This window comes from Capsicum annuum, chromosome 11 (genome assembly GCF_002878395.1).
Source record: "Capsicum annuum cultivar UCD-10X-F1 chromosome 11, UCD10Xv1.1, whole genome shotgun sequence".
NCBI lineage: Eukaryota > Viridiplantae > Streptophyta > Magnoliopsida > Solanales > Solanaceae > Capsicum > Capsicum annuum.
Window position 1 is genome coordinate 35,881,556 of NC_061121.1, and position 25,131 is coordinate 35,906,686.

At 35.3% G+C, this 25,131-nt stretch overlaps 1 protein-coding gene across 1 annotated transcript; it reads left to right on the top strand.

The window, feature by feature from the left end:
* Positions 1-10,065: 10,065 nt before the first annotated feature.
* On the top strand, positions 10,066-24,856 carry LOC107847622 (pyruvate dehydrogenase E1 component subunit alpha, mitochondrial). Its single transcript, XM_016691993.2, has 8 exons — positions 10,066-10,891; positions 11,758-11,837; positions 18,681-18,758; positions 20,814-20,909; positions 20,995-21,066; positions 21,176-21,229; positions 21,324-21,389; positions 24,558-24,856. The coding sequence occupies exons 1-8, from the start codon at positions 10,204-10,206 to the stop codon at positions 24,600-24,602; spliced, it is 1,179 nt and encodes a 392-aa protein (XP_016547479.1). The 5' UTR covers positions 10,066-10,203; the 3' UTR covers positions 24,603-24,856.
* Positions 24,857-25,131: the final 275 nt, after the last annotated feature.

Consider the following 25,131-nt stretch of genomic DNA (forward strand, 5'->3'; position numbering starts at 1 on the left):
ACATACTACCTAATTATGATAAAATTAGGTAGTATGTGTTTCATTCTTCTAGATTTTAAATGGATTATTAATTTTGATTCAATACTAGATATTAATGTAATTAAGTAAGCTAATTTTTGTGGGTTTTCTTTTGTTTTATTTAGACTTATATATTCTGAATTATTACTAATTAAAGATTCTTTAATTTTTTTAAAAGCTTCTCTATTTTTAAATGGTCTTCACATAATTAATTTATTAATTTATAGGTAAATTTTAATAATTCTAATAACTCTAACTCTAACTCTAATAATGACTCTAACTCTAACAACATATATCTCACTTCCGTATTTTTTGAATTACTGGGCTCTGATACCAATTGTAGGGGGTGCGGATATTTAATAGTTCAAATAGATTTTGTCCTTCTCCCTTTGATCTCTAGGTAAAAAGGGAGTTTTGGGGCTCCATATTCAGATGAGGAACAATAAACTTGGCCCAGAATGTGTAAAGGTAGAAAATTTAATTTTTTCCAATCGTTTTTTCTCAATTAATTAACGATGCTTGTCTTGTTTAACTAATTTTCACAAAAATGTGCATGTATGTATCTATATATATATGTGTATACACACACATATATATATAATTTTCTCAAACATGTAAATATGTTATAATTAAAATACATTTAGCTATAGTTCGAAAGTAAATAAATAAAAATAAAAAAGAGTAATTTGCAGAAAAAAGAAAAAAATATAGCAAGGATTATGTAAACACGCCAACATATATTTAATTATTTGTTTTAGAAAATTTAGAATATATATTTTTTTTCGAGCAAGCTTATAAGATGTGACATTAGTATTTTACAGCAAAGACAAAAAAATATTATTTTCAAGCTGTTAATGTTAAAAATATGAAAAATATATAGAAAAAATATTCAACAATTCTAAGCATCGAGAAATTAATTTTACAAAAAAAAAAGAGTCAAAATTAGGTGTCAACACCCATCTATATCTAATAGGTGTCTTTCCTTTAGATATATTAACTACCTCCCAAGTGTGGTTTTGAACTAAAACATCAATCTCTGGTTGTATAGCAAATATCCATCTAGGATCTTTAAGTGCTTATTCATAAAATGCAGGTTTTACTTCAGAAGAAACAACAGCCAAAAATAATTGACGACCAAATGAAAGGAAAAAATAATTGATGAAATTGAACATAGGATAGGAACATGCAGCATTCTCCTTTATAGGATAAAGAAAGCCCTTAAGCCATACTGGAGGCTTAGTATCACTAGTAGACTTTCTTAAAAGAGGCTGAGAAGTAATAACTGAATTATGATCAGTTTTAGAAGAAGTAGGAGCGACATTATTTGATGAAATGATGGGTACCTCAACTGGATCGAGAGGTGGTGCAGGTTCAGTAGAGAGATCTCCAGGAGAAGGGGAGACATGAAAATACTCTTTTATATAAAAAAAACATGTGTTTATTCCGACCTTCATTCTTCAACATTAAAAAAGGAAACTAAAAGTAACATCAATTTAAAATCATACAACCTGTAAGCTTTTTGTGTAATGGAGTATTCAATGTGCACTGCAATTATTGTTCTTGGAGTAAACTTATCTATATTCTTTGTCACAGTAGCAAAACACAAACAACCAAGCACTCTTTAAGTGTGATAAGCATGGACTAGCACCATGAAGGAACCTCATAAGGTGACTTTCCTACTAGAACTACTGATGTAGTCTATTGATGAGATATGCTGTTGTTAAAACACAATCTCCCCAAAAATGAAGGGATATACTCCCTTGAAACCTGAGAGCCCTAGCCACTTCTATGATATGGTTGTGTCTTCTCTCCACTATTTCATTTTGTTGTGGAGTGTGTGGACAACTACTTTAGTGTCCAATACCACTATGAAGCAAAAATCAATAAAGCTTTTCATAAAGAATTCAACACCATTATCAATTCTAATCAATCTTATCTACTTGTCAAACTGAACAATTACCATCTTTACAAAGAATTTAAACAAAAGAAGAGTATCACTTTTCAATTTCACCAAAAATACCCATATCATCTTGGAATGATTATCAGCAATTATAAGAAAATATCTATGACCATGGAGAGTTGGGACCTTATAAAGATCCCATATGTCTACATGAAGTAGATGAAAAACTGCAGCTGATCTAGAAGTACTTAGAGCAAAAGGTTTACTTGTTTGTCTAGCTAGTGGATAAATAATATAATTAGTGAAACTGCAGACAGACACTTTATTTTGCAAGAAATGTAACTTCTTCATGATTATTGTTGGTAAATGACCAAGCCTTTTATGCCATATCTGAACATCCTCAGAAATCTTTTCTGCAATATAGTGAAGTTTTCTTCTATCATCTAGCACCTTTTCAAAACTTCTAGGAAGTAGAAAATATAAATCTGTTTTTTCTTTACTAATTTCTTCACCTTTTCAGTACATAGGTTCGGTAAAACACAGAAATGTGGAAAGAAAAAAATCGAGCATTGCAATTCTCTAGTTCGCTTTGAAACTGACAATAAATTGTACTTGAAGTCAGGCACTTATAATACATTTCCAAAAGTATATTCACTTGTAATACTACACTCTCCTTGATATTTAATTGGTACAATCTATCTATTTGGTAAATGCACGCTATCCTTCACGAGATCATGCATTTTAGTCAAGTTATTCAATAATTGTGAATTATTTGTCATGTGATCTGTTGCTGCACTGTCAATTATCTATGAATCTCTATATATCTATATGGAAATGGAATTATCAGTAGCATTACCTTTCATACTGCCTCCCAGCTCTATTCCTTTGCCTTTATCCATAGGTATGATCTAATTGTACTACTTATCAGTGAAATAATTTTGTCATTTGCTTTCTTATCTACGGTGAACATCACGTTCAGCTCTTGAGTAATAATGTGGCTTCTGAATAGCTCTACCACCTCCAATATCGTGTTCAAAACTAGTAGAAGCTCCTCCTCTATACTGAGCAAAATTTTCTTTCTCACCAATAGAATCATGCACAGTCATGTTTGCTTTTTTTGTTAGTTTATCCAACTGCTTTCTCCCATCATACTAGTACCTTGTTTAATTAATGATTTCTTCTTGCCCTTATAACCTTGCGGATAGCATATCACTATTTAACACACGCTTTTACTATGACCTTTCTTTTACAAATATCGCAAAATAAGTTACTATTGTAGCTGCCTTTACCATAGTTGTTATTGTAATTATTAAACTTTTTTTCTTTCAATTAATTATCATGAACACACATCACCACCGTACTTTCATTCAACTCATTTCCTGCTTGCAAACTAGACTCATAGATCTTCTATTGGCTCTTTTCATACACAAGCATAGCATGAGCTTGGCTAATAGAACTGGGATGAATCATAATTAAAATCTGACTTCTAATAGCACTATAGGATTCATTCAATCTCATCATAAACTGAAAAAGCTTTTGTTGTTTAAGATGCATCTTAGAATCATTTAATCCAGCACATCCACATATTGCAGGAATCAATGAATGTTGTTCATCCCATAACAGACGCAAGCATAAATAAATGATAAGTAGAAATATCAAATGTACCTTGTGAAAAATTGTGGCTATCTCTCTATGGAGATTATAGATCCTCGATCCATTCAATTTATAAAAGCGCTTCTATAAATTCATCCACACAGTGTGAGCATCATTAGCATAGACTATGATATTCACCAACTCCTTTGAGATTGTATTCATGATGTTAAAATTGTTGCATCCACACGTTCTCACTCTTCTGTTAAATCATCCTTGTACAAATTCTTCTTGCATGTTCCATTGATGAATTCTCAGATCAAGTGACCTGAATTAAAATTATCATGTTTTCATAATTGTCTGAAGGTAGCAAACACGAAGGATGTCTGGGATCTGTAACCTTGATCTCCACCATTGCTAATCCTTGAAAACTTTGATAGAGTGAAATTAAGGCAACACGGCTTTAATACAAAGTTAAACTTTGCAATTGAGAGCTTCAATCAACCTAGCATGTTTCTGATACCATGATAAAATCCATCGTTCATGGATGAAGTGAGACCTTCTAGGTTGTTTATCGAAGTTGACACAAGGAGCAAATAACTGTTTCTTTGTATTGATTGAAAAAAATGAGTACAAAATATGAGAGAAATATCTAAGCTACCAACCACTATTTATAGAGTAACCAACTAACTATCTAGCCTAGTCCACTAGTGGTCATTCTGTTATAACAGAATGTCAGCTGTACACAGCTCATTATCCTTCCTCTGTAATCATCTCAATAAACTTTAGTGATGGCAATAATAGATTTAGTCAGATAGCATGATGTAAGGTAAAGTTAATCAATTTTCAAAAATAAAGTTGTATTTTTTGCCTTTTTTCAAACTATAAAGTATAAAAATTAAGGACCAGTTGGCCATAAGTATTTTTCACTTTTTACTGAAAAATTATTTCATTTTAGTGAAAATTGGAGTGTTTGGCCGTGAGAATTCTAAATTCAAATCCAAATTATTTTTGAAAAAGTGAAAACAAGTTTTACTTGTTTTTACTTTTTTCCAAAGTCAATTTCAACTTTATTTATTGTTACAAACGATCCTATTTTTATTTTTTTTTACAAAGATACCTAATTAACTTCAGCTAACGACCAATGTTAAATGACTAACTATCACATTATCCGCTTATAATGCACTAACATTGGTTTTCATCTAATAGGTTCACTATTTTTCGTCAAATAATATGTTTGTTGCATTTATAAATTTATTAAACGTTATTGCGTGTTGCGTTATATTTTCTCACTTTAATTTGTGTTTACTTAATATTTAATATATAATCATATTTTATCTTTTACCCCACTTTATAGTAGATTTATCCCGTACCCTACTTATATTATAGGCTTTAAATTATTGATGTGGAACATTATATAACGATAGAATATGATGAAATCTATCTAAACATTATATCAAGAGAATTATAACGTTTTCTCTCATCAACATATATGTATTTTTGTTTCAAATTTTACTATTTACTTCAAAGTGTTTTGATCCGGTCCTTATATGCCGCAATATTTGAGGAACGAATCAGTTGGGCTCCTTACCTCCATTTTTGCTTATTTTGACAGGAAATATAATATCCATTGATCATATATGAACTCAACATAGATGAAATTGTGATAATACATATAGAATTTATTTTAGTATCAATTACTATTTTTAAAATAATTTTGTGATATATACATAATTCTACTTATTAATGTGAGATACACGTACAAAACATATACTCTAAATTAATTATCGATAAAATATAAGAAAAAAATATTGTAAATTAAAATGGATATGTAGGATACATGCTTAGTAAATACACTCCAAACTTCATGAATAGTTTGTCTTCTGATTAGGGATGATAATGGGGTGGTGCGGGTGCAGGGCGGAGCGGATTTTAGGTTATGTGGGGCAGTGCAAATTTTATACTATGTGGGTGCGGTGCGGATTTAGTTAAGTTTTTTTTTAAATAGTGCAGAGCGGGGTGGGTTGCAGGTATATGCGGATTTAAACTAAAAAAAAGTTTAACATTAGTATTATCCTCATAAATCTACCTAAAATTATATGTATTTTTCAATTAAAATTTTATGATACTTAAAACAACATGTATAACACTACAAATAAATAATTTTATAACTTTTGAAATTTCTGTATTCATCTTAATGAAAATTTGATATTTGATCATTACTTGTTTACGTGATACTTTTCTGATAATTTCTTAGTGAAAAGTGATATAATAGAAATAGGTTGTTACTATTTCCTACCATTGAAAATATTATGATTTTAGTGGAGTTACAAATTTTTCAAAAAAGAAAAGCAAAAATATGGGGCGGTGCGGGTATGAGTGTGGGGCGAATTTATGAGGGTTTAAAGGTGATGTGGGGCGGTCTTAAAATTTGCGGGTTTAGAAAAAACCCTCACCACACCGCACCATTGCCACCCCCTACTTCTAATTCACGAAGAACTCATTGACACTATAAGTTAGAGCTGAATGTTCTCAAAATTTTTGTTTCTGTTACATTTTGTTGTATCTTGTAAGTAAATTACTTAAGTTGAGTGACTTTGATAGTTTTTAAAAATTTAGAGTGTAAAATTATATTTAAGAAAGTCTTTTTAAAAGCCTAAAAAAAATTAAAAAAAAATTATAATCAAACACAACTTCAGTTGCAACTCTAACTTCAACTTCAATTTTAATTTTTTTTTTTAATTTGCATGGCCAAACGCTTACTAAATACCAATGCGGGTACCGTTTGAGTTTGGTGCAATGGTTGTTCGGCAACAAACAATAGACTGCGCTGCCTTTCACGCCTACCCTTTGGTAGGTGGCTCCAATAAAATGTCCACTCTAAAATTTCGAGCTTTATTCCTGGAATGCCAAATTCGTATAGAGCTTGAAAAATAAGACAAAAGTGTTGAAGTTATAATTAAAAAATATATTTAGCACATCATTTTATATTTTGTATATGTAGTTACTATAGCACTTAGCTAGTACTACTACCATTCATATTCATAAATGTCTGCGTACAGAAAAAAACATGTGTTCTGAGAAAAACTATAAATCAATTTTTTGAAGAAGGCAAGAAGCAATATTGAAGCTCATTTATTCTACGGTTTCAGGGAAAGGACAAAATTATCTAAACGAACTATATGGTCGTTTATAACTTGTAAGTCAATAAATAAATACACACCCTACACGAACATCTATATGATTATTTATGTCAATTATCATGTAGATGCCACGAGATGTATGTATTTTCTTGTCAGCTTTATAAAAGTCTTAAATTCCTATTTGTGCACATCCACAATTGAATGACATAAATATCAGGTAATATCAAGTTAAATAACATATATAATATACAAGTCGAAAATTCTAATACATTTGATGAGGGACACAACTATTAATATTTTGATGGTTTGCATATTACTAATATTTTATTTTTACTTAGCTAATAAGTGGAATGAAAAGCATAACTCACATTTTAAAAAGTATAAATAAAATAAATACCAACCCTTTAGAAGTAATTACACTTTCTTCCACTTTTTTAATTACTTTATTCTCTCTTCCTATTAATATACATAACATAACCGACATATACATAATATTCTGTGCATATGTTGAGATTTTTGTAATATACTTAGGGAATTAAATTTTTTGTAATATTGAAAATATAAGTTGTGTACTTGTTTAATTTTTAGTTTTAAAAATCTAAACTATAATCAAAAAATAAACAAAGAAAAATGAAATTGCACCAAAATTAACATAAAGCAACTTATGGGACATTCGAAGTGTTAATTGGAAAAAAGCAAAAAGGAGAACGAAAGAACAACACTCAAACAGAAAACAACTTAAGAGACATTCCAATAGTCAGATTCTCTCCCTCTCTCTCTCTTTTTTTTTTTAAAGCTCATTTGATTATTCAAATAGAAGAAATTTTGTCTTTTGAGTCCCTTAAATACTGATAAATTCTGAATTTGATCCTATTATTTTTAATATCATGTGCACTGTTGATCCTTCGGACGGTTAACTTTTGCATTGAGTTAACCTCAAGATCTATTTCTTTATATGATTTTATAGTATAATCCATCTCGATTGTCATTTTTGATGTTGACTCTTATATTAAATTAGTCACACATCACATGTCAAAGGCTTGAGCATGAGAGGGGTCTGAAAAATCTCAATCCGGTCCTTTAAGAAATGAAAAGAAAGGCAATCCAGTGCACTTAAACTATCACTATGCGTGGTGTTCGGGAAAGGGCCCCACCACAAGGGTGTATTGTACGCAACCTTACCTTACATTTCTGTCAGAGACTGTTTCAAAGGCTTGAATATTAAATTAGTCACACATCAGATGTCAAAGGCTTAAGCATAAGAAGGATCTAAAGAATCTCAATTCGGTCCTTTAAGAAATGAAAAGAAAGACAGTCTAGTGTACTAAAACTACCACTATGCGCGGTGTTCGGGAAAGGGTCCCACCATAAGGGGGTATTGTACGCAGCCTTACCTTACATTTCTGCCAGAGGCTGTTTCCAAGGCTTGAACCCGTGACCTCCTGATCACATGGCAGCAACTTTACCAGTTACTCCAAGGCTCTCATTCCCTTTAAGAAATGAATGATCTATTTAATACAACCTACATATAATCCTCAAATTTTGAGTTAGATACAAGTTCAGTTCTTAAGGTTACTATATATTCGAATGAGAAAGAGTTCCATTACTTAAGGTTACTTTATATCCGAAATGAGAAAGAGCTCTAGAAATAGTCTAAACATTACAAATTTCCTGCTAAGAGAAGCAAAATACAAATTTTAATTAATATAGGATAAATATGTGGTACGCCTAATCACAAGTGCTACAGAGCGGCAATTCGATCTGTTATATTGTATAGGGCAGAGTGTTGGCAAGTCAAGAACTCTCACATCCAAAAGTTGAAGGTAGCGAAAATGAGAATACCACGATGGATGTGTGGACTTACTTGGAGAGATAGGGTTAAAGATGAAATTATTTGAGAGAAAATGGTAAATGGCTTCGATTGAAGACAAGATGCGCAAAGTGAGGTTGAGATGGTTCAGACATGTGATGAGGAGGTGCTCGGATACCCTAGTACGGAGGTGTGAGAGGTTGACTATGGATGATTTTAGGCAGGGTAGAGGTAGACCGAAGAAATATTGGAGGAAATTGATCAGACATGACATGGAGCAGCTACAGTTTACTGAGGACATGACTCTAGATAAAAAGGTGTGGAGGACGCGAATTAGGGTTGAGAGTTAGTAGGTGTGAGTGTGTCCTTTCTAGTAAGAAGGAGTGCATTGTTGTAGCCGTGTTAATAGTTATAACGCTATTCTCTTGTAAGTTTCTTGTTCACAGTGTTTTGGTGATATTTGTGGTTTCAGATGGATAGTTTATGGTACAACTTTGTGGTGTCTTGTTTTTGGTATTATCCATTGGTGTAGTATTTTGTTTTATTTTTTGTTTTTATTAGGTCTTTTTATACTATTTTTTTATCCTAAATCGAGGGTCTATCGAAAACAGTCTCTGTACTTCATCTGAGATAGTGGTATAAGCTGCGAACATTTACTTTCTCTAGACTTCATTTTGTGGAATGCACAAGGTATGTTGTCAACAACAACAACAACATACCCAGTATATTCCAGCCAAATGGGGTCTGGGGAGGATAAGTGTACACAGTCCATACAACTACCTCAAATGTGAGATAGAGAGGCTATTTCCGATAGACCCGTATTTCCGATAGACCCCCGACTCAAAATAGAACAATCTAAGATAATGAACAGTAATAGTAAGAATAGTAAAAGAACAAGACATGATAGGGATTAGCAAACTCAATAATACCATAAACAAGATACTTCAAGTAACACACCAAAAGATACCATACCCCAAACTCAGACTAACCTACTACCCTAATTTGCTGCCCCACAACTTCCTATCTAGGGTCATGTCATCGGTAAACTAGAGCTGCTCCATGTCATGTCCAATCACCTCCTTCTAATATTTCTTCGATCTACCTCTACCACGCTTGAAACTATCCCTAGCCAACCTCTCACACCTCCGCACTGAGACATTCGTGCTTCTCCTTATCATATGACCGAACCATCTCAACCTCATTTTCCTTATCTTGGCTTCCACCGAAGCCACACCCACCTTATCTCGCATAACCTCATTTCTAATTCTGTCTTTTCTAGTATACCCACACATCCACCTAAACATTTTCATTTCCGCCACCTTCATCTTCTGAACATGGGCCCTCTTAACAGGCCTTCACCTAAGCACAGGGTATGTTATCGTTATAAATATGCCTAATCAAATAATATAAGGACTAAAATTACAATTTATTATTAATCGAGGAACCAAACATGCAAATATGCTTATTTTAAACTATAGGAGCAATGCTACAACTACTGATATCGACGTAAAGCATCAGTAAGGAATATATATGCCTAATCAAATAATATAGGAACTAAAAAACACATTTATCAATAACTAAAGGACTAAATATTCAAATATGTTTATTTAAATAAATTAAATAAAAAAATGATGCCACTAGCTTCTATAATAAAATAAAATTTTCATCTTCCTTCTCCCCTCTCCTTTTTGGCACTCTCCAAAAACTCCTGTCCTTTCTCCACTTTCTCAACAAATCTCAAAATGGCTCTATCAACAAGCCGCCGAGCCATTAACCAATTCATAAAGCCACTCTCTTCCTCCGTGTACGCCACGCGCCGCCTTACATCGGACTCCACCGCCACAATCACCGTGGAAACAAGCCTCCCCTTCACTGCCCACAACATCGATCCACCATCGCGCTCAATCACAACATCCCCCAACGAACTCATGACATTCTTCTCCGACATGGCTGAAATGCGGCGGATGGAAATCGCAGCCGATTCGCTCTACAAAGCGAAACTCATCCGCGGATTCTGCCATTTATACGACGGACAAGAAGCCGTTGCAGTAGGGATGGAATCCGCTATAACACGGAAAGACTGTATAATAACCGCGTATAGAGATCACTGTATTTTTCTCGGACGTGGTGGGACGTTGTTGGAGTCATTTGCCGAGTTAATGGGAAGGAAGGAAGGGTGTTCGAGAGGGAAAGGTGGATCGATGCATTTTTATAAGAAGGAAGGAGGGTTTTATGGAGGACATGGGATTGTTGGTGCGCAAGTTCCCTTGGGAATTGGATTGGCATTTGCGCAAAAGTATTCGAAAGAGGAGTATGTTACTTTTGCTATGTACGGTGATGGTGCTGCTAATCAAGGGCAATTGTTTGAGGCTTTGAATATGGCTGCGTTGTGGGATCTTCCGGCTATTTTAGTTTGCGAGAATAATCACTGTAAGAAAAATGAACTCGGTTTTTCAATTGGTTGTAATACTTAAAATGTCTGTCATTTTTTGAATTGTTTTGTGTTTTGATGGTTGTTAGCTATTGTGTTGTGTTGTTAGTTTAAATACAATATTTGTTTTATTGTAAGGTGAGCTGCATATAGTAGGCCCTTGTGGTCCGGCCCTCGCCTGGGCCTGTGCATAACGGAGCTTTAGTGCATCGGGCTGTCCGTTTTTATCTTAATTGTTGCTTAAATTAATTTTATGGTATTGTTAAATCCTTGTTAGGTAACGACTAAAAGTCCCATTTTGTGTAACACCTATTTGGTCATTTGGTGTGATCACGCCCCTTATTTTTTTTTTTTCTCATTTTGTCCTTATTATTTAGTGATCATATTTTATCTTTTATCCTACCTTTTTATAGTAGCTCTACCTCGTAGCCTATTTTTCCTCTAGGTTTAGTGTTCAAGTTGTTGATGTTGTTAATATGTGGCATTATGCAATGACGGAATATTCATTAAAACAATACAGTATGATACAGTACAAAACAATGCAATGCAATAGAATACAATACATTATTAAACAACCAAACAGAGTTAGCAATACACATTTGATTGATAAGCAGACTTGTTTCCATAAGTTTATGCATTCATTAGTGAAAATTGTGTATGTCTCTGTGTTTCAAGCCTTCAAGTGTTTTTCTATTGTAAATGTGTGTGTTTTTCTGTAATATTTTGATGGGTAGAGTGTTCCCAAAACTAAGGACTTACAAATTATAGACAAAAATTGACATTTGATACTGAAAAATAAGATTCATTGCCATCTTTGTCAAGTATATAATGCATTGTCACTTCAATTGTTGTTTTGCTGATGCAGATGGAATGGGGACAGCAGAATGGAGGGCTGCAAAGAGTCCAGCTTATTACAAGAGAGGAGACTATGTTCCTGGTCTGAAGGTAATGTGCATCTCCTCTATGTTAACGCTTATAGGGAGGAGTTAGATGATCTTGATTTGTTTTCGCGTTTATTTTTTGAAGCTGATAGTTAGGTGAATGTGCTAGTAATACTCAACCAAGTAAGCATTTGTTGTTAAATTTTGAATAAATGCAAATCGATTTTCTGGTCAATCGCATCCCTTAAGCATGCAAACAAGTTAAAGTAAATCCTTAAAATATCCATGTCAACAAAACACATCCTTATTGTTTTCCGAGTTGGAAAACTTAGGGAACTCAAATTTCAGGTGACTTGCACCAGTCTCAATCAAACTTGGAATCAAATGAAACTCGTTTTGGCATCCTTTCATCACCAAATAATCTCTTTCTGAGACCATGCTTATCAACCATATTGCATTGTCAAGACCATGTATTAAAGTTTAATCTTTTCAAGGTTTTACTTATAGAGGAGAAAATCCAGGCAGTTTCATCATCAAAGAGACCTTTCCCATAAGTAGACATTCTATCACTCTTCTTCTCCTTATTCTTCTTAATAACAGTGTTTGTTAATGTGACCTTAACTATATAACAGATGGATCAATCAGGAGAGTGAGAGAATAAAAGGTAAAGCAAAAATTTTGGATTGAGAGGGCTCTAATGCCACGTGCAACTCACATATAGTTTGAGTTTTGTTAATTTTTCTAACTTTGTTTAACTGAAGGGTGAAAGTTGTTCATTTTGGAAGACAATAAGGATGCTTTTTGTTCACATGGATATCTCAAGGGGTACCTTAATTTGTGGCATACTTTAGGGATGTTTTTGGCCACACTCGCTGAAGTTTGTTTTAACTTTAGGATTTTTCCATGGTGAACTAAAGGTAGCTCACAAATACTGTACCTTGTCCATAAAGTCCCTGCTTTTGGTGTATTGGTTCTAAGTAGGAGGTGTAAACGGGCAGGTAGGATCAAATATTGATGAGTCAAAAGCGGGTTAAACAAATATGGATATTGTTTAATCGACGGATATTGGTGAGTCATATTGTTTAAGCAGGTTATCCAATCTGTCCATATTTAGTAGGAATGAAACACAGGTTAATCGACGGATAATATGGATATTGTATTATCCATGGTTTAAGCCATTTAATAATGGGTGAAAACAATGTAAAAGCCTTTAAGTTTAGACTACCAGAAAACAAGAACTCATAATAACGAGTGTACTAATGAGTATCGATAATACGGATATCCATATTAGCATATAAATATCCTTTTTAGTGGATAATATCTGTATTTGATCCATTTTTAAATGGCCAGTCATCCAACTCATTTTTAATGGATCGAATGGATGATTACTTGTTTTTTCTTAACCATTTTACCAGCTCTAGTTCTAAGGATTCTGCATTCTTTGCATACATGAGCAAGTAAAAGAGTCATTTCCTAGAACTTGAAGATAGGTTTTTTGATTGTGATCAAGACGTTGTTAAACTCCGGAAAACAATGTATGGCGACTGGATTAAGTGAAACAGCCTTGCAAATATTAGAGAAGTCTTCTAGAAAATATAGAAGTTGTTTTGAGTTTTGAATAAACAAAAAGGATAAGAAAAAGAAAGGATATGAAGGACGCCTTTTGACTTTTGACAGAAAAGGGTATCCTTAAAGTTGATATGTTGTGGATGTAGTGCATGTGCATGGAATACAACTATGAGACTTAGGATGATTGTCTAGGTGTGTATGATGCACGTGTTGTATTTACCTATATATTCCTTCTGTAAATATTCAGAGAAGGAGATTAAAAGAATAATTCTAAGGAGATCAAAAGAATAATTCTATTAACTCTGGCAACAAGCTTTTAAATACACAATATACAACTAACTGGACCTAAAGTGCAGGCCACTATCTGCACATTATCTGAAGCTAACTATCTGCACATTATCTACAATTAACTAACTGAAGCTAATTATTCCTAAATATGCTCCAAACATCAGAGACTTATTCAAATTATAACAACTAGTAACAAGAGGTAAATAAAGATAGTTAATACACCCCCTCAAGTTAGGTAAGGTGCAACAATGCCTAACTTGGAATGAAGGTATCAGTAAGTTGATCACAAGCATGAGTATGAGTAACATGAACTTGATGAGCGTGAAGCCGTGAACCTGATCACGGACATATGCAAAATCTACAACATGTTTCATATGGGTATGGAACACTGGGTTGTGTGATAAATAAGTTACTCCAACATTGTCACAGTAGATTGTTGGCATCTTCAAAATGGTGACATGTAACTCATGAAGTAAGTTTCGCACCCCTGTGATCTCTGCAAGTGTATTGGCGACTGATTTGTACTTTGCCTCAGTGGACGAGCGAGCCACTACACGTTGCTTTCTGGACGACCAACTAATTGGATTTGGTCCAAAGAAAAGTATGTAACTTGATGTAGAGATTGCAATTTGGATCGCCAACCCAGTCGGCATCTGCATATATATACAAATTGGAGTCAAAGCTTCGAAAGATGCGAAGTCCTGAACTTGTTGTTTCTTTGAGATACCATAGTACATTTTTATTGCTTTCCAATGTTCATCAGTCGGAGTATGCATAAATTGCGACAATTTATTGACTGCATAAGATATGTTAGTCCGAGTGAGGGACAGATATTGCAATTTGCCAAGGGTACGCTGGTAGCGCGTGGCATCAGTAGGTGGCGAACCATCAGCTAATCAGCTAATCGAAGGGGTACACTGGAACACATGGGAGTGGAAACACCTTTATAATCATCCATATCTAGTTCAGAAAGAATTTCTAAAATGTATTTTGATTGGGAAAGAATGAGACCATTTGGTACTTGCTTAACATAACACCCCAGAAGTAGTTTAGATAGCCAAGGTCCTTCAATGAGAATCTCTTTGCCATGGAATTGATGACAAATTTAATCATGTGTGGATGGTTTCCAATAATTATGATGTCGTCAACATAGATAAGCACATAAATGGTTACAGCCAAAGGCTTCCATACAAATAAAGAGGTGTCAGATTCTGTTCCGACAAAGTGCTTTTTCAGCAGATGTTCACGCAAAGCATCATACCAAGCCGAGGGGCTTGTTTGAGGCCATAGATAGCCTTCTTCCGTCTGCAGACATGAGTTGGAAATTGGGGATTAATCAAGCCTCGGGGTTGAGACATAAAAACTTCTCCATCCATATTTTCTTTGTAAGAAAGCATTATTGATATCAAGTTGATGGATTGGCCAATTGTGCTGCACAACTATAGACAACACCAATCTTACGGTTGTCGGTTTGACAACAGGACGGAATGTCTCATGAAAATCTAACCAAGACGTTGCGTGAACCCTTTTGCACTCGGGCTTTGAAACGATCTATAGAACCATCTGCTTTTCTTTTGATCCTATACAACCATTTGCAATCCATAACATTTGTTGATATGTTTCACGACACGAGTTCCCAAGTTTGATTTTTTATTAAAGCATCATATTCTACTTTCATTGCTTTCATTGCTTGTCTCCACTCTTCATGTTTATCAGCCTATTTGAAAGTTACAGGCGTAGGTGTCAAATGGGTCAGAAAAGAAAGTTTTCTCTTAGGCTTCAAGATACTATTCTGGGATCGAGTTATAATATGATTTGAAGATGGTGGTGGAATTGGGGCAGAAGGTATTGAAGGAGAGGGATCAAGTAATTGGTTTGTGGGATTTGAACTTAGTTGGGGTGGCAGAGGTGGTGGAGTGGCTTCACTGGTGGTTGGGATTGGTTGGTGGAGTTGCAGGTTTGTGGTTTTTTGTCTCTGGTATGTGAGCAAAGCTTATGTATAGCAGTGTCATGCGCAGGAGAATGGGTAGGAAGTTAATTAGAAGAAGGAACAGAGAGATGTGTATTACTTGATATCTCTGGAGTTGTCGGTACTTGGCCGTTGCTGTTGGAGTGAGCATTGCCAGGGGAATAGGTTTTATTGTTGGAGTTGGACTCTACATGGACTGGAATAAGGGATGGAATAGTGACAGGAGTAGTTTGAATTGTTGTTGGACTGTCCTCTTTGGAGTCAATAACTTTCCAACTTAATTGGGAAGTACATTTTCGTAAATGGATGAACAATTGTTTAAAAGGAAATTCTTTTTCGAAAAATCGAACATCACGACTTATGAAAATTTTGGATTGGTCGAGGTTAAAGCACATGTGAGCATGGTGAGTGAGAGATACCTAAATACACACAGGGTGGACCGGTGTTCAAGTTTATTTTTGGTATAAGGTTTAAGCCATGGGTAACAAAGACAACCAAAAACCTTTAGAGTGCTATAGTCAGGAGATCGATCAAATAATTTTTGGTAGGGTGACTCGTTATTGAGGATGGGAGTGGGAAGTCGGTTAATAAGGTAGATTGCATATTGACAGGCAAAAGACCAAAGTTCAGAGAGTAAGGATGCTTCATGAAGAAGGGTTTTAGCAGTTTCAAGAATATGACGATATCGACGTTCAAGCTACGGCAACACGTTGTGGTGTGTAGGGAGGAGAAATTAAGTGCTCAATGCCATGTTTTTGAAGATAGGGCTGAAGATCGATGAACTCACCCCCTTCATCTGTATAAATTGAAGAAATTTTTGCTTTGAAGAAATGTTCTACTAAAGGATGAAACTTTGGAAATACTGATGCAACGTCACTTTTATTTTAAGTGTATACAACCAAGTATATTTGGTATACTGATCAACAAAAATGCAATAATATAACCTTTTGTCGAGTGATAAAATGGGCGATGGTCCCATAAATCACTAAAGATAATCTGGAGAGGAAAATTACTGGACAAAGTGAGTCGTTGGAATGGCAAACGATACACTTTATTAGAAGAACAAGCATTACAAAGTTCAAACTTTTCTTTGCTAGCAACAACAGGTAAAGAAAGTTTCCTCAAAATAAAATTTAAAATTCTAGAGTGGGGATGACCTAATCGACAATGCCAAAGTTGAAGTGGGCTTTTGTGGAGGCAAGGTGAATGGAGAGTTTCCCGGATGGCAAACACGGGCACTCATACAGTCCATTTTTGTTCCGGCCTTGTGCCAGCGACTTCAGAGTATGCAAGTCCTTCACAACAAAAGTAAAAGGAAAAAATTCAATAGACGTGAGGTTATCTTGACAAAACTTAGCAACCGAGATGAGATTTTTTTTGATTAATGGAGCACAAAGTGTGTCAGAAAGCTTAAAAGCAGTTTTAGATGCCTGCATTAGAGTTGAACCAGTATGAGTGATGGGAATGGTTTTACCATCACCCATAGAAATTTCTTCAGTTCCGGTATACTCTTCAAGGTTGTGAGGTTCAGCAGTGACATGGTGAGTTTCTCCAGAGTCTAAAACCCAAAAGTTTCCAGATGATTGCTGTCCAGATGTGAAGTTAGCCTTAGCTTCAAAATGATTGTGCGATTTGGAGCGACAAATATCTGCCGTGTAACCAAACTTTTGGCATAATTGACATTTGACAGATTGCTTAGATTGTGTCCTGTTTTGCTGATTGTTGGAATTCGAGAGTTGATTGTCGGAATTCCATTTTCGAGATAGAGATGGTTTTCATGGCTGATTGTTGAAGTGAGGATTGCTCCTGTTGAATTGCGGAAGACGTGTTGGACTTCTAGGCAACATCAACTGTAATCATAGATGGTTTTTCCAGACCTTAATGTTTTAGGAAAAAGCTCATGATCTGTGACCTTGTGAAATAATTCTTCAAAGCTCAAAGGAGATTCTCGTGCTCGTATCGCAACAGAGATTTCACGATACCCGGGGCCAAAGCCACTTAAATTTTGACAATAAGTTCATCATCATTGACAGGTGAATCAGCAACTTTAGGAGCATCAAAGAGGGAACAAACCTCCTGCAAGTATTCTGCAATGGTTTTGGAAGTCTTCTTGGTGTTTTGCAGTTGATCTCGCAAGCTGAAGATGCGAGTATGATTTTTGTTGGCATAGGCTGTGTGAAGGAGTTCCCACGCTTTGTTAGCAGATGGTGTTGCTGCAACATTTGGAGCAATTGCAGTATCGACCGATGCCATCATTGTGTGTTGGATTAATTGATCCTAGTACCATTTCGGGTAATAGTAGGTGATGGAGCAGTTGTGGTTCCATCAAGATGTCCCATGAGTTGATACCCATTTAGTAGCATCATAAGTTGTGCTTTCCATGTTGAGAAGTTGAGGTCACCTTGTAGTTTAATAGGTGACTGAGCAACAGGATTAAATTGTACCACATGAATGGCCACTGGCATCAGTAGCATCAATAATAACTGGAGCCATAGATGAGAAAGATTAAGGAGAATGAAATGGATCTGACTCGGTGGAGCTTATGGGGTCTCTCATACCATATAAAGATTCAGAGAAGGAGAGAGAAGGAGATCGAAAGGATAATTCTATTAACTCAGGCAGCAAGCTTTTAAATACACAATATACAACTAACTGGACCTAAAGTGCGGGCCACTATCTAGACATTATCTACAACTAACCAGCTGAAGCTAACTATCTGCTAACTGCTAACTCCACTATTTGCACATTATCTACAACTAACTGAAGCTAACTATTCCTAAATATGCTCCAAACATCAGAGACTTATTCAAATTATAACAACTAGTAACAAGAGGTAAATAAAGATAGTTACTACCTTCTACTACGATCAGGTAGTGCTATTAAGTAGAAGATTATATTAGTTTTACCGCGGGCAGACATAGCATGAGAAGGAGAAAAAGAAATATAAAAAGAGAAGAAGAGCTTCTTCCACAAAGATGGAGAAGAAATAGAGATTATTATATGAGGACCAATTAGTAAGTTCCACTCAGTGATGTAGGAAATATTTGTTTTGTGACTTGTGTTCGTTTTTATGTTAAACAGGTTGATGGTATGGATGTCTTTGCCGTTAAACAAGCATGCAAATTTGCCAAGGAACATGCTCTCAAGAATGGACCAATTGTAAGCGCTTATCATGCCTTTTCCCTTTCTCTCTCTCTCTTCTTTTTTTTTTTTTTGACAAGGCACATATCATGTATCACTCCATATTAATTTTCTGTTGTGATTAGCTGTATCTCTTGTTTGTACATGCGTTGTACACTGTAAAACATAATCTTTTAGATGCCTCATGTCATTATGCACTCTAATAATTTTATAGAAACTGTTAAGAGGAATAGTGAGTTTTCAGCCAAGTAACATTGACGGAAGGAAAGAAAAGGAGAAGAAATAAATTGATACTAAAATTAAACTGCAACTGTCATTACTTTATCTTTTGCCCAAGAAAATATAGTCTCTCGTTGTGGCAGTAATAGCTATACTTTTTGTTGGCCTCTGTGTTTCGAGGTCAAAGAGCCCGTCTGGGCACAAAGTTCATGGTTTATTTATTTATTCAGGATAAAGAGAATTCATGCGCTAAAGTGTCAATGAATCTATTCGACTGTTTTACAACCCAGCTGTGTATAACATTTTGATGTCACAGCTGGGTAACCTCAATGATCTTCTGTTAAGAATCCATGAAGAACTGTCACAATTTGAAAAGAAACAATTTCCAAGAAAATCTGAAAGGCGAAAAAGACATTTGACATAGGTTATACTGATTCAGGAGTGCCAACATTTCCATCCAAGGATGTAAACCCTGTTTTTTCTTAAGATAAACTGGAAAAGGAAGAAGATAAGCCCCAGATTTCTAGGAAACTTAGTTCGCCCGACTTACTGGAGTAATTGGTCACAACGACTAGATTATTAGCTGATTCAACTATACTACGCAGCTAGAACTGCTGCACTTCATCGAAGTCTCTGGCCCACTTATTTTTGTTATGCTATCATGAGATGTCTGCCATCTTGTCCTCAGGTTAATAAGAAAAAAGAAAATAAGGTTATTAATAAATTCATACCTTCCCTCATAGAGGGCATGAACTTAACCATAATCAAAATTGGTTAGATGTGTGATTTCTCTATACGCTTGTGTTGCATCTGTAATGAAGTCCTTGATCTAATGATTTAGCTAATCTGCTCAATCAAGTATTTCTCTGCTGCTGAAATTGGAAGAGGAGGATCCATGGGAGAAAATGCATAACAGTTGAGATAATTAATGCCTGATTTAAAAAAAAAAGGCTTAATTAGTGGAAATATACGATGGTCTCTGTTCTGCTTGGGTCTTTTTATGAACTTGTAATTGACTAGAACAGATCATATTAGCACTTACTTTCTAGCTCTGGTGGTTTGTGCTGTCATTTCTGCTTAGGATCCTTGATGGGAGGATTTGGAGTGCCTTCTAGATGAAGGACGAACTTTGTGAATTTTGGAAAAATTATATGGAACTAGAAGTTCAATGAGGAGTTATATAGCTCATCCGACTTGCTAGGGGCGTAATTGTTGTTTCTTTGAAGGGATCTAAAGATTTGTCCTTATTTGTCTTTTATGTGATTGATTAATAGAGTCCACAAGCTCATTACGACAAATTTTTCTACATATAATTGGTAGCAACTATGTTAGCGCTTCTTATACTTTACCTTCTTTACAACTGAGTTACATATGCTGCACATTAGTGTTTTGGGCTAAATGTGCTTTAGTTGATTGGTCATTTTTGGGCTGCACCTTTTTTCATTTTTTTCTTTTGTTTTCAATAATCAAGGAAGTTGTTAAAAACAAAGTTTGGAAAACGGTAAGCATAATAAATGAGACAGGATAGACCTAGGACATGATGAGCACCAGAGGCCCGTCTTCCACGTGTCTTTTTTCCTTATACAATGACCTCATTTTCATAACATACGTACCACGGTATTGGCTATCCAGCTGATGTGAATTGCTTGAAAAAGTGAAAAAGCCTGGAGTATCCTTGATACCTTGCACTAGTGGAACTATATCACTTTGGGATCTTGAGCTAAGTGTTTTTGGGATGAATCATGTAATTTGTTTGCCAAATTTGATGTTAGTTATATTCACATATTTGTATTCTTTTCTTTTACTTCATTTTAGCATATTATAACATTTTAATGTTCTTTCCATTTGGTTCAGATTCTTGAAATGGACACCTATAGGTACCATGGTCACTCTATGTCTGATCCTGGAAGCACCTACCGCACTCGTGATGAGATTAGTGGTGTTAGACAGGTCAATACATCCTACACTTTCTAATACATATAAGCCCGTGAATGCTGCAGATAAAATCCTGATAAGATTATCATCAACTTTCCAGGAACGTGACCCTATTGAAAGAATCAGGAAACTCATACTGGCCCATGATATAGCCACTGAGAAGGAACTGAAGGTAAAGACTACTTTCTAAAGCTTCTAGCCAGGGAAACTAATGTTTAATGTGGCTGGGATCTTGAAAGAACTGCTCAACTATTTTGTCGGTTTTTGTTCCTTCTCTCCAGGATATTGAGAAAGAAAAGAGAAAAATTGTAGATGAAGCCATTGCTAAAGCAAAGGTGAGAGTGGTGCTTTTGTCTTTTGTTCTCAAATGATTCTAGTTATGGTAAATGTTTTCTTAGCTGATTAGTAACTGCTTATACTGTATTCCAGGAGAGCCCCATGCCTGACCCTTCTGAGCTCTTTACCAATGTATATGTGAAAGGGTTTGGAGTTGAGGTATGTAATTGTGCTAATTCTTCAGGTTATCTCTTTGTATTATTTACTGAAGACTGTATACTAAATTTAGTTTCAGTTGCAATTTTTCTTTAGAAAACATTATATAAGCACTTAAGAAATCTGCAACTGTATTCTACCCCCAATCCCCAAATACCTACAAAGTAGCACATTATTTTGTGAAAAATATTATGATATGGAAATCCATCCTTGAAATATACTTCAGTAAATATGGTCTGTGCCTAGTATTCTGCTAAGAGAACTTTGACAAGTGATAAACACCTTCATTCATAAAACCATAGTTGCCATGTGCTTTAGTGTACCCTGTTCTTTTAGTTCTCATTGTGTGGTGCCTCTTTTATAATTGTTTAAACAAGGAGCTAGGGTGACTGAGAGTCACTATCAGATGATCTTATATTCAGTGACCCATAAAGTTAAGTTGACGGGTTTGGTGATGTAATCCGATCATTGAATATAGAGGAGAGCTTGGTAAAAAACTATTGATTTTTTTTTTTTCTAATTTCCCTGGACCATGGAAGAAATGCTTTGCAAGCTTTACGGAGAGCAGTTTTGGTGTCAATAGTGGTTTGGCATTACTTTCCATTTGACAGTATATTGAGATGGGTAAACTCTTGGTAACCAGATTAGCATGCTTGGTTTGAAATTTTCTTAATCACTGGACCTTGCCTGGTATTCTGCTGAGTAGTAATTTACTGAGTCTGAGAGTACTTTCAGTAGTGATAAACACTTTTATTCATATAGGTATCCATAGTTGCCATGTGCTTTAGTGTACCCTGTTCTTTTAGTTCTCATTGTGTGGTGCCTCTTTTATAATTGTTTAAACAAGGAGCTAGGGTGACTGAGAGTCACTATCAGATGATCTTATATTCAGTGACCCATAAAGTTAAGTTGACGGGTTTGGTGATGTAATCCGATCATTGAATATAGAGGAGAGCTTGGTAAAAAACTATTGATTTTTTTTTTTTCTAATTTCCCTGGACCATGGAAGAAATGCTTTGCAAGCTTTACGGAGAGCAGTTTTGGTGTCAATAGTGGTTTGGCATTACTTTCCATTTGACAGTATATTGAGATGGGTAAACTCTTGGTAACCAGATTAGCATGCTTGGTTTGAAATTTTCTTAATCACTGGACCTTGCCTGGTATTCTGCTGAGTAGTAATTTACTGAGTCTGAGAGTACTTTCAGTAGTGATAAACACTTTTATTCATATAGGTATCCATAGTTGCCATGTCCTAAGTATCCAGTTCTTTTCAAATTGTCTTTGTGTTGTGCCTCTTCTGTAATTGTATACAAAAGGAGCTTGGGAGTTTGACATGATTTTCTCTTTTATAATAGTAGCCTATGTAGTTAATAAGTTAATGGGTTTGATGCTGTAATCTCTGACTTGAATGCAGAGGGTGTTGTGTTGTGCTTGTTTTGTAACTGTATGCAAAAGGAGCTAAAGTGACTGGGAATTTGACATGGCTCTCTCTTTTATAAGATTGGCCTATGGAGTTAATGGATTTGATGCTGTAATTTGACCTTTGAGTGTTGAGGGAGCTCAGTAAAAACTTTTGTTCCTTTTTTTTAAAATTTATTAAACCAAGGAAGAACTGCTTTGAGCTTTATGGAGACTCGCCCAAATTCAGTTATTCTACCAATAGTCGTCATTGTCCTTGCCTTCCAGTTAACAGTACATTGGGAAGGATAATCTCTTGATAACCCGAGTTGTAGCATGCTGTGCGCTTGATAATATTTTAGTCACTGTTTCTATAGTGTGATAGAGTCAATACGAATGTGCTTAGGTTATTCTCATTACTTTAATTTCTCTGGTATAATGTTGTGTGTGTGGAGCATGTTAATGGCATAGAGAACATGCTGAGATGTAAGAAGAATTACAAAGTAATGAGAGATGCTAGCTCTCTATATGTTTTTGTGGTCTAACCATCTAATTAGTTGAGAGTACCAATGGAAGAGTGCTGTTCGTAGCTCTTCAATGTTTTCAAAGTGTTTGATGTTTCATTTTTAATGTTTAGCTGTGTATAGTTAGATAGATGCAGATAGGACAAAGTTCAATTAAACAGGTGCCAAATAGATTTTGGTCTTGAATAGCAAGAGATACGTGCGCACCCGAGGGTGTGATGTAGTGGTCAATGAAAATGGGTTTAGAACCATGGTCCGATTCAAAGATAAAAAGCCACTAGGTGATTTCTTCCCATTTGTCCTAGCTCTGTGGACAGAGTTACCTGATGTTGGTGGGAGGTGTCAGGTTCGCCATGGAATTAGCCATGGTGAGTTGGCCTGGACACCACGGTTATTTCAAAAAAAAATAATAGCAAGAGAGATGTGGATTTTTGTCAAGGTTTTTTTGCACAGTGGATCTGTATCGGATCATGTGGCTGGGGCCCTCCATTGCCCTTCTTACTTGATATAGATATGGTGGTTACTGACTTTAATTATTACTTATGAACTTGAAAAGAAAAGGGCAGTCCGGTGCACTAAAGCTCCTGCTATGTGAAGGGTTCGGGGAAGGACCCGACCACAAGGGTCTATGAACGTATTCAAAAAAAAATAATAGCTAGAGCTTTCCTGGTACTATGCTCCGTTTGATCAATCTCAGATATTGGCTTAGTGTTCTGTAATCCCTTTATCTAAGTGATTTCAGTAGCTTGTTACATGATCCCTTTAAGTGATTTTCTGGGTGGTGTTTTGTTGTATTGCCTTCGAATGTTTTCAAAGTACATCTCAACTCCAAACCACCCACTTAAAGCTGAATGCTTAGTCGATCTGTTTTGCTGGACAAAGTTGTCCCCACTCATTAGTAATTACTACTGAACACTTTTGGAGTTTGTTAGCGCACTTGTTTTAGATGGAGACAGTGTACTGAGGCTAGCAATTTCTTTTATTTTTGTTCCTTGTAACTATGAGTCTTCTTGATGTCCTTTTTTTTTTTTAAAAAAATAAATATAGAACACCTTCTCTGACTTTTCGGAGAGTTGTAGATGGTTATTACATAATATCACTTGAATCAATACAACTATCCAAATAGGGAATGGAAGAACAACCTACAACCAAAATCTGTCTCGTGAACGAGCAATTCTATTTTGGTTGAAGTACTCTAGGTTTAGAATGTTTAGATGATTTCAACTGATTAGTGTGTTTTATTTTTCAGGCCTGTGGAGCAGATAGGAAGGAAGTCAGAGCTACACTTCCATGAGGGCCACGTTTGCATTTTTTGATCGCCTTTTCATACTGTAACACAGCAAATAATTGGTGGTAAAATCATTGGGCTTCATCAAGCATAATAACTGAAATGGTTCATCTTAAATGTAGGAAATTCCTCCTTTTGTTAATGTTTCCTTTCTCCAACTGTTAGCAAAATTCTCTTGTATTTTTGGTTTTCCTCTGTTCTTCCATCTTAGATGGCAATAAATTTGAGTGTAGCACCACTACAAGGTGTTTTCAGCTTGAGTTGTTTTTACATTCGTATCGCCATCTATGTACTGTTACTTGAGCTGAGTGAGGGTCTTTTAGGAACATTTTCTCTACCTCAAGGTAAAGGTAAGGTCCTTGTCCCCTCTACCATTCCTAAACTCTATCCGTGGGATTACACTTGAGTGTTGTTATCACCATTTTACCTCATTGCTTCATCTTAATTGTGGAGTAAAGAGACGTTAGCCTCAGTAGACACTAGCAGGGTCCTATTAACCCTAGCTATATATATGGTTGTACTTTTATGTACATAT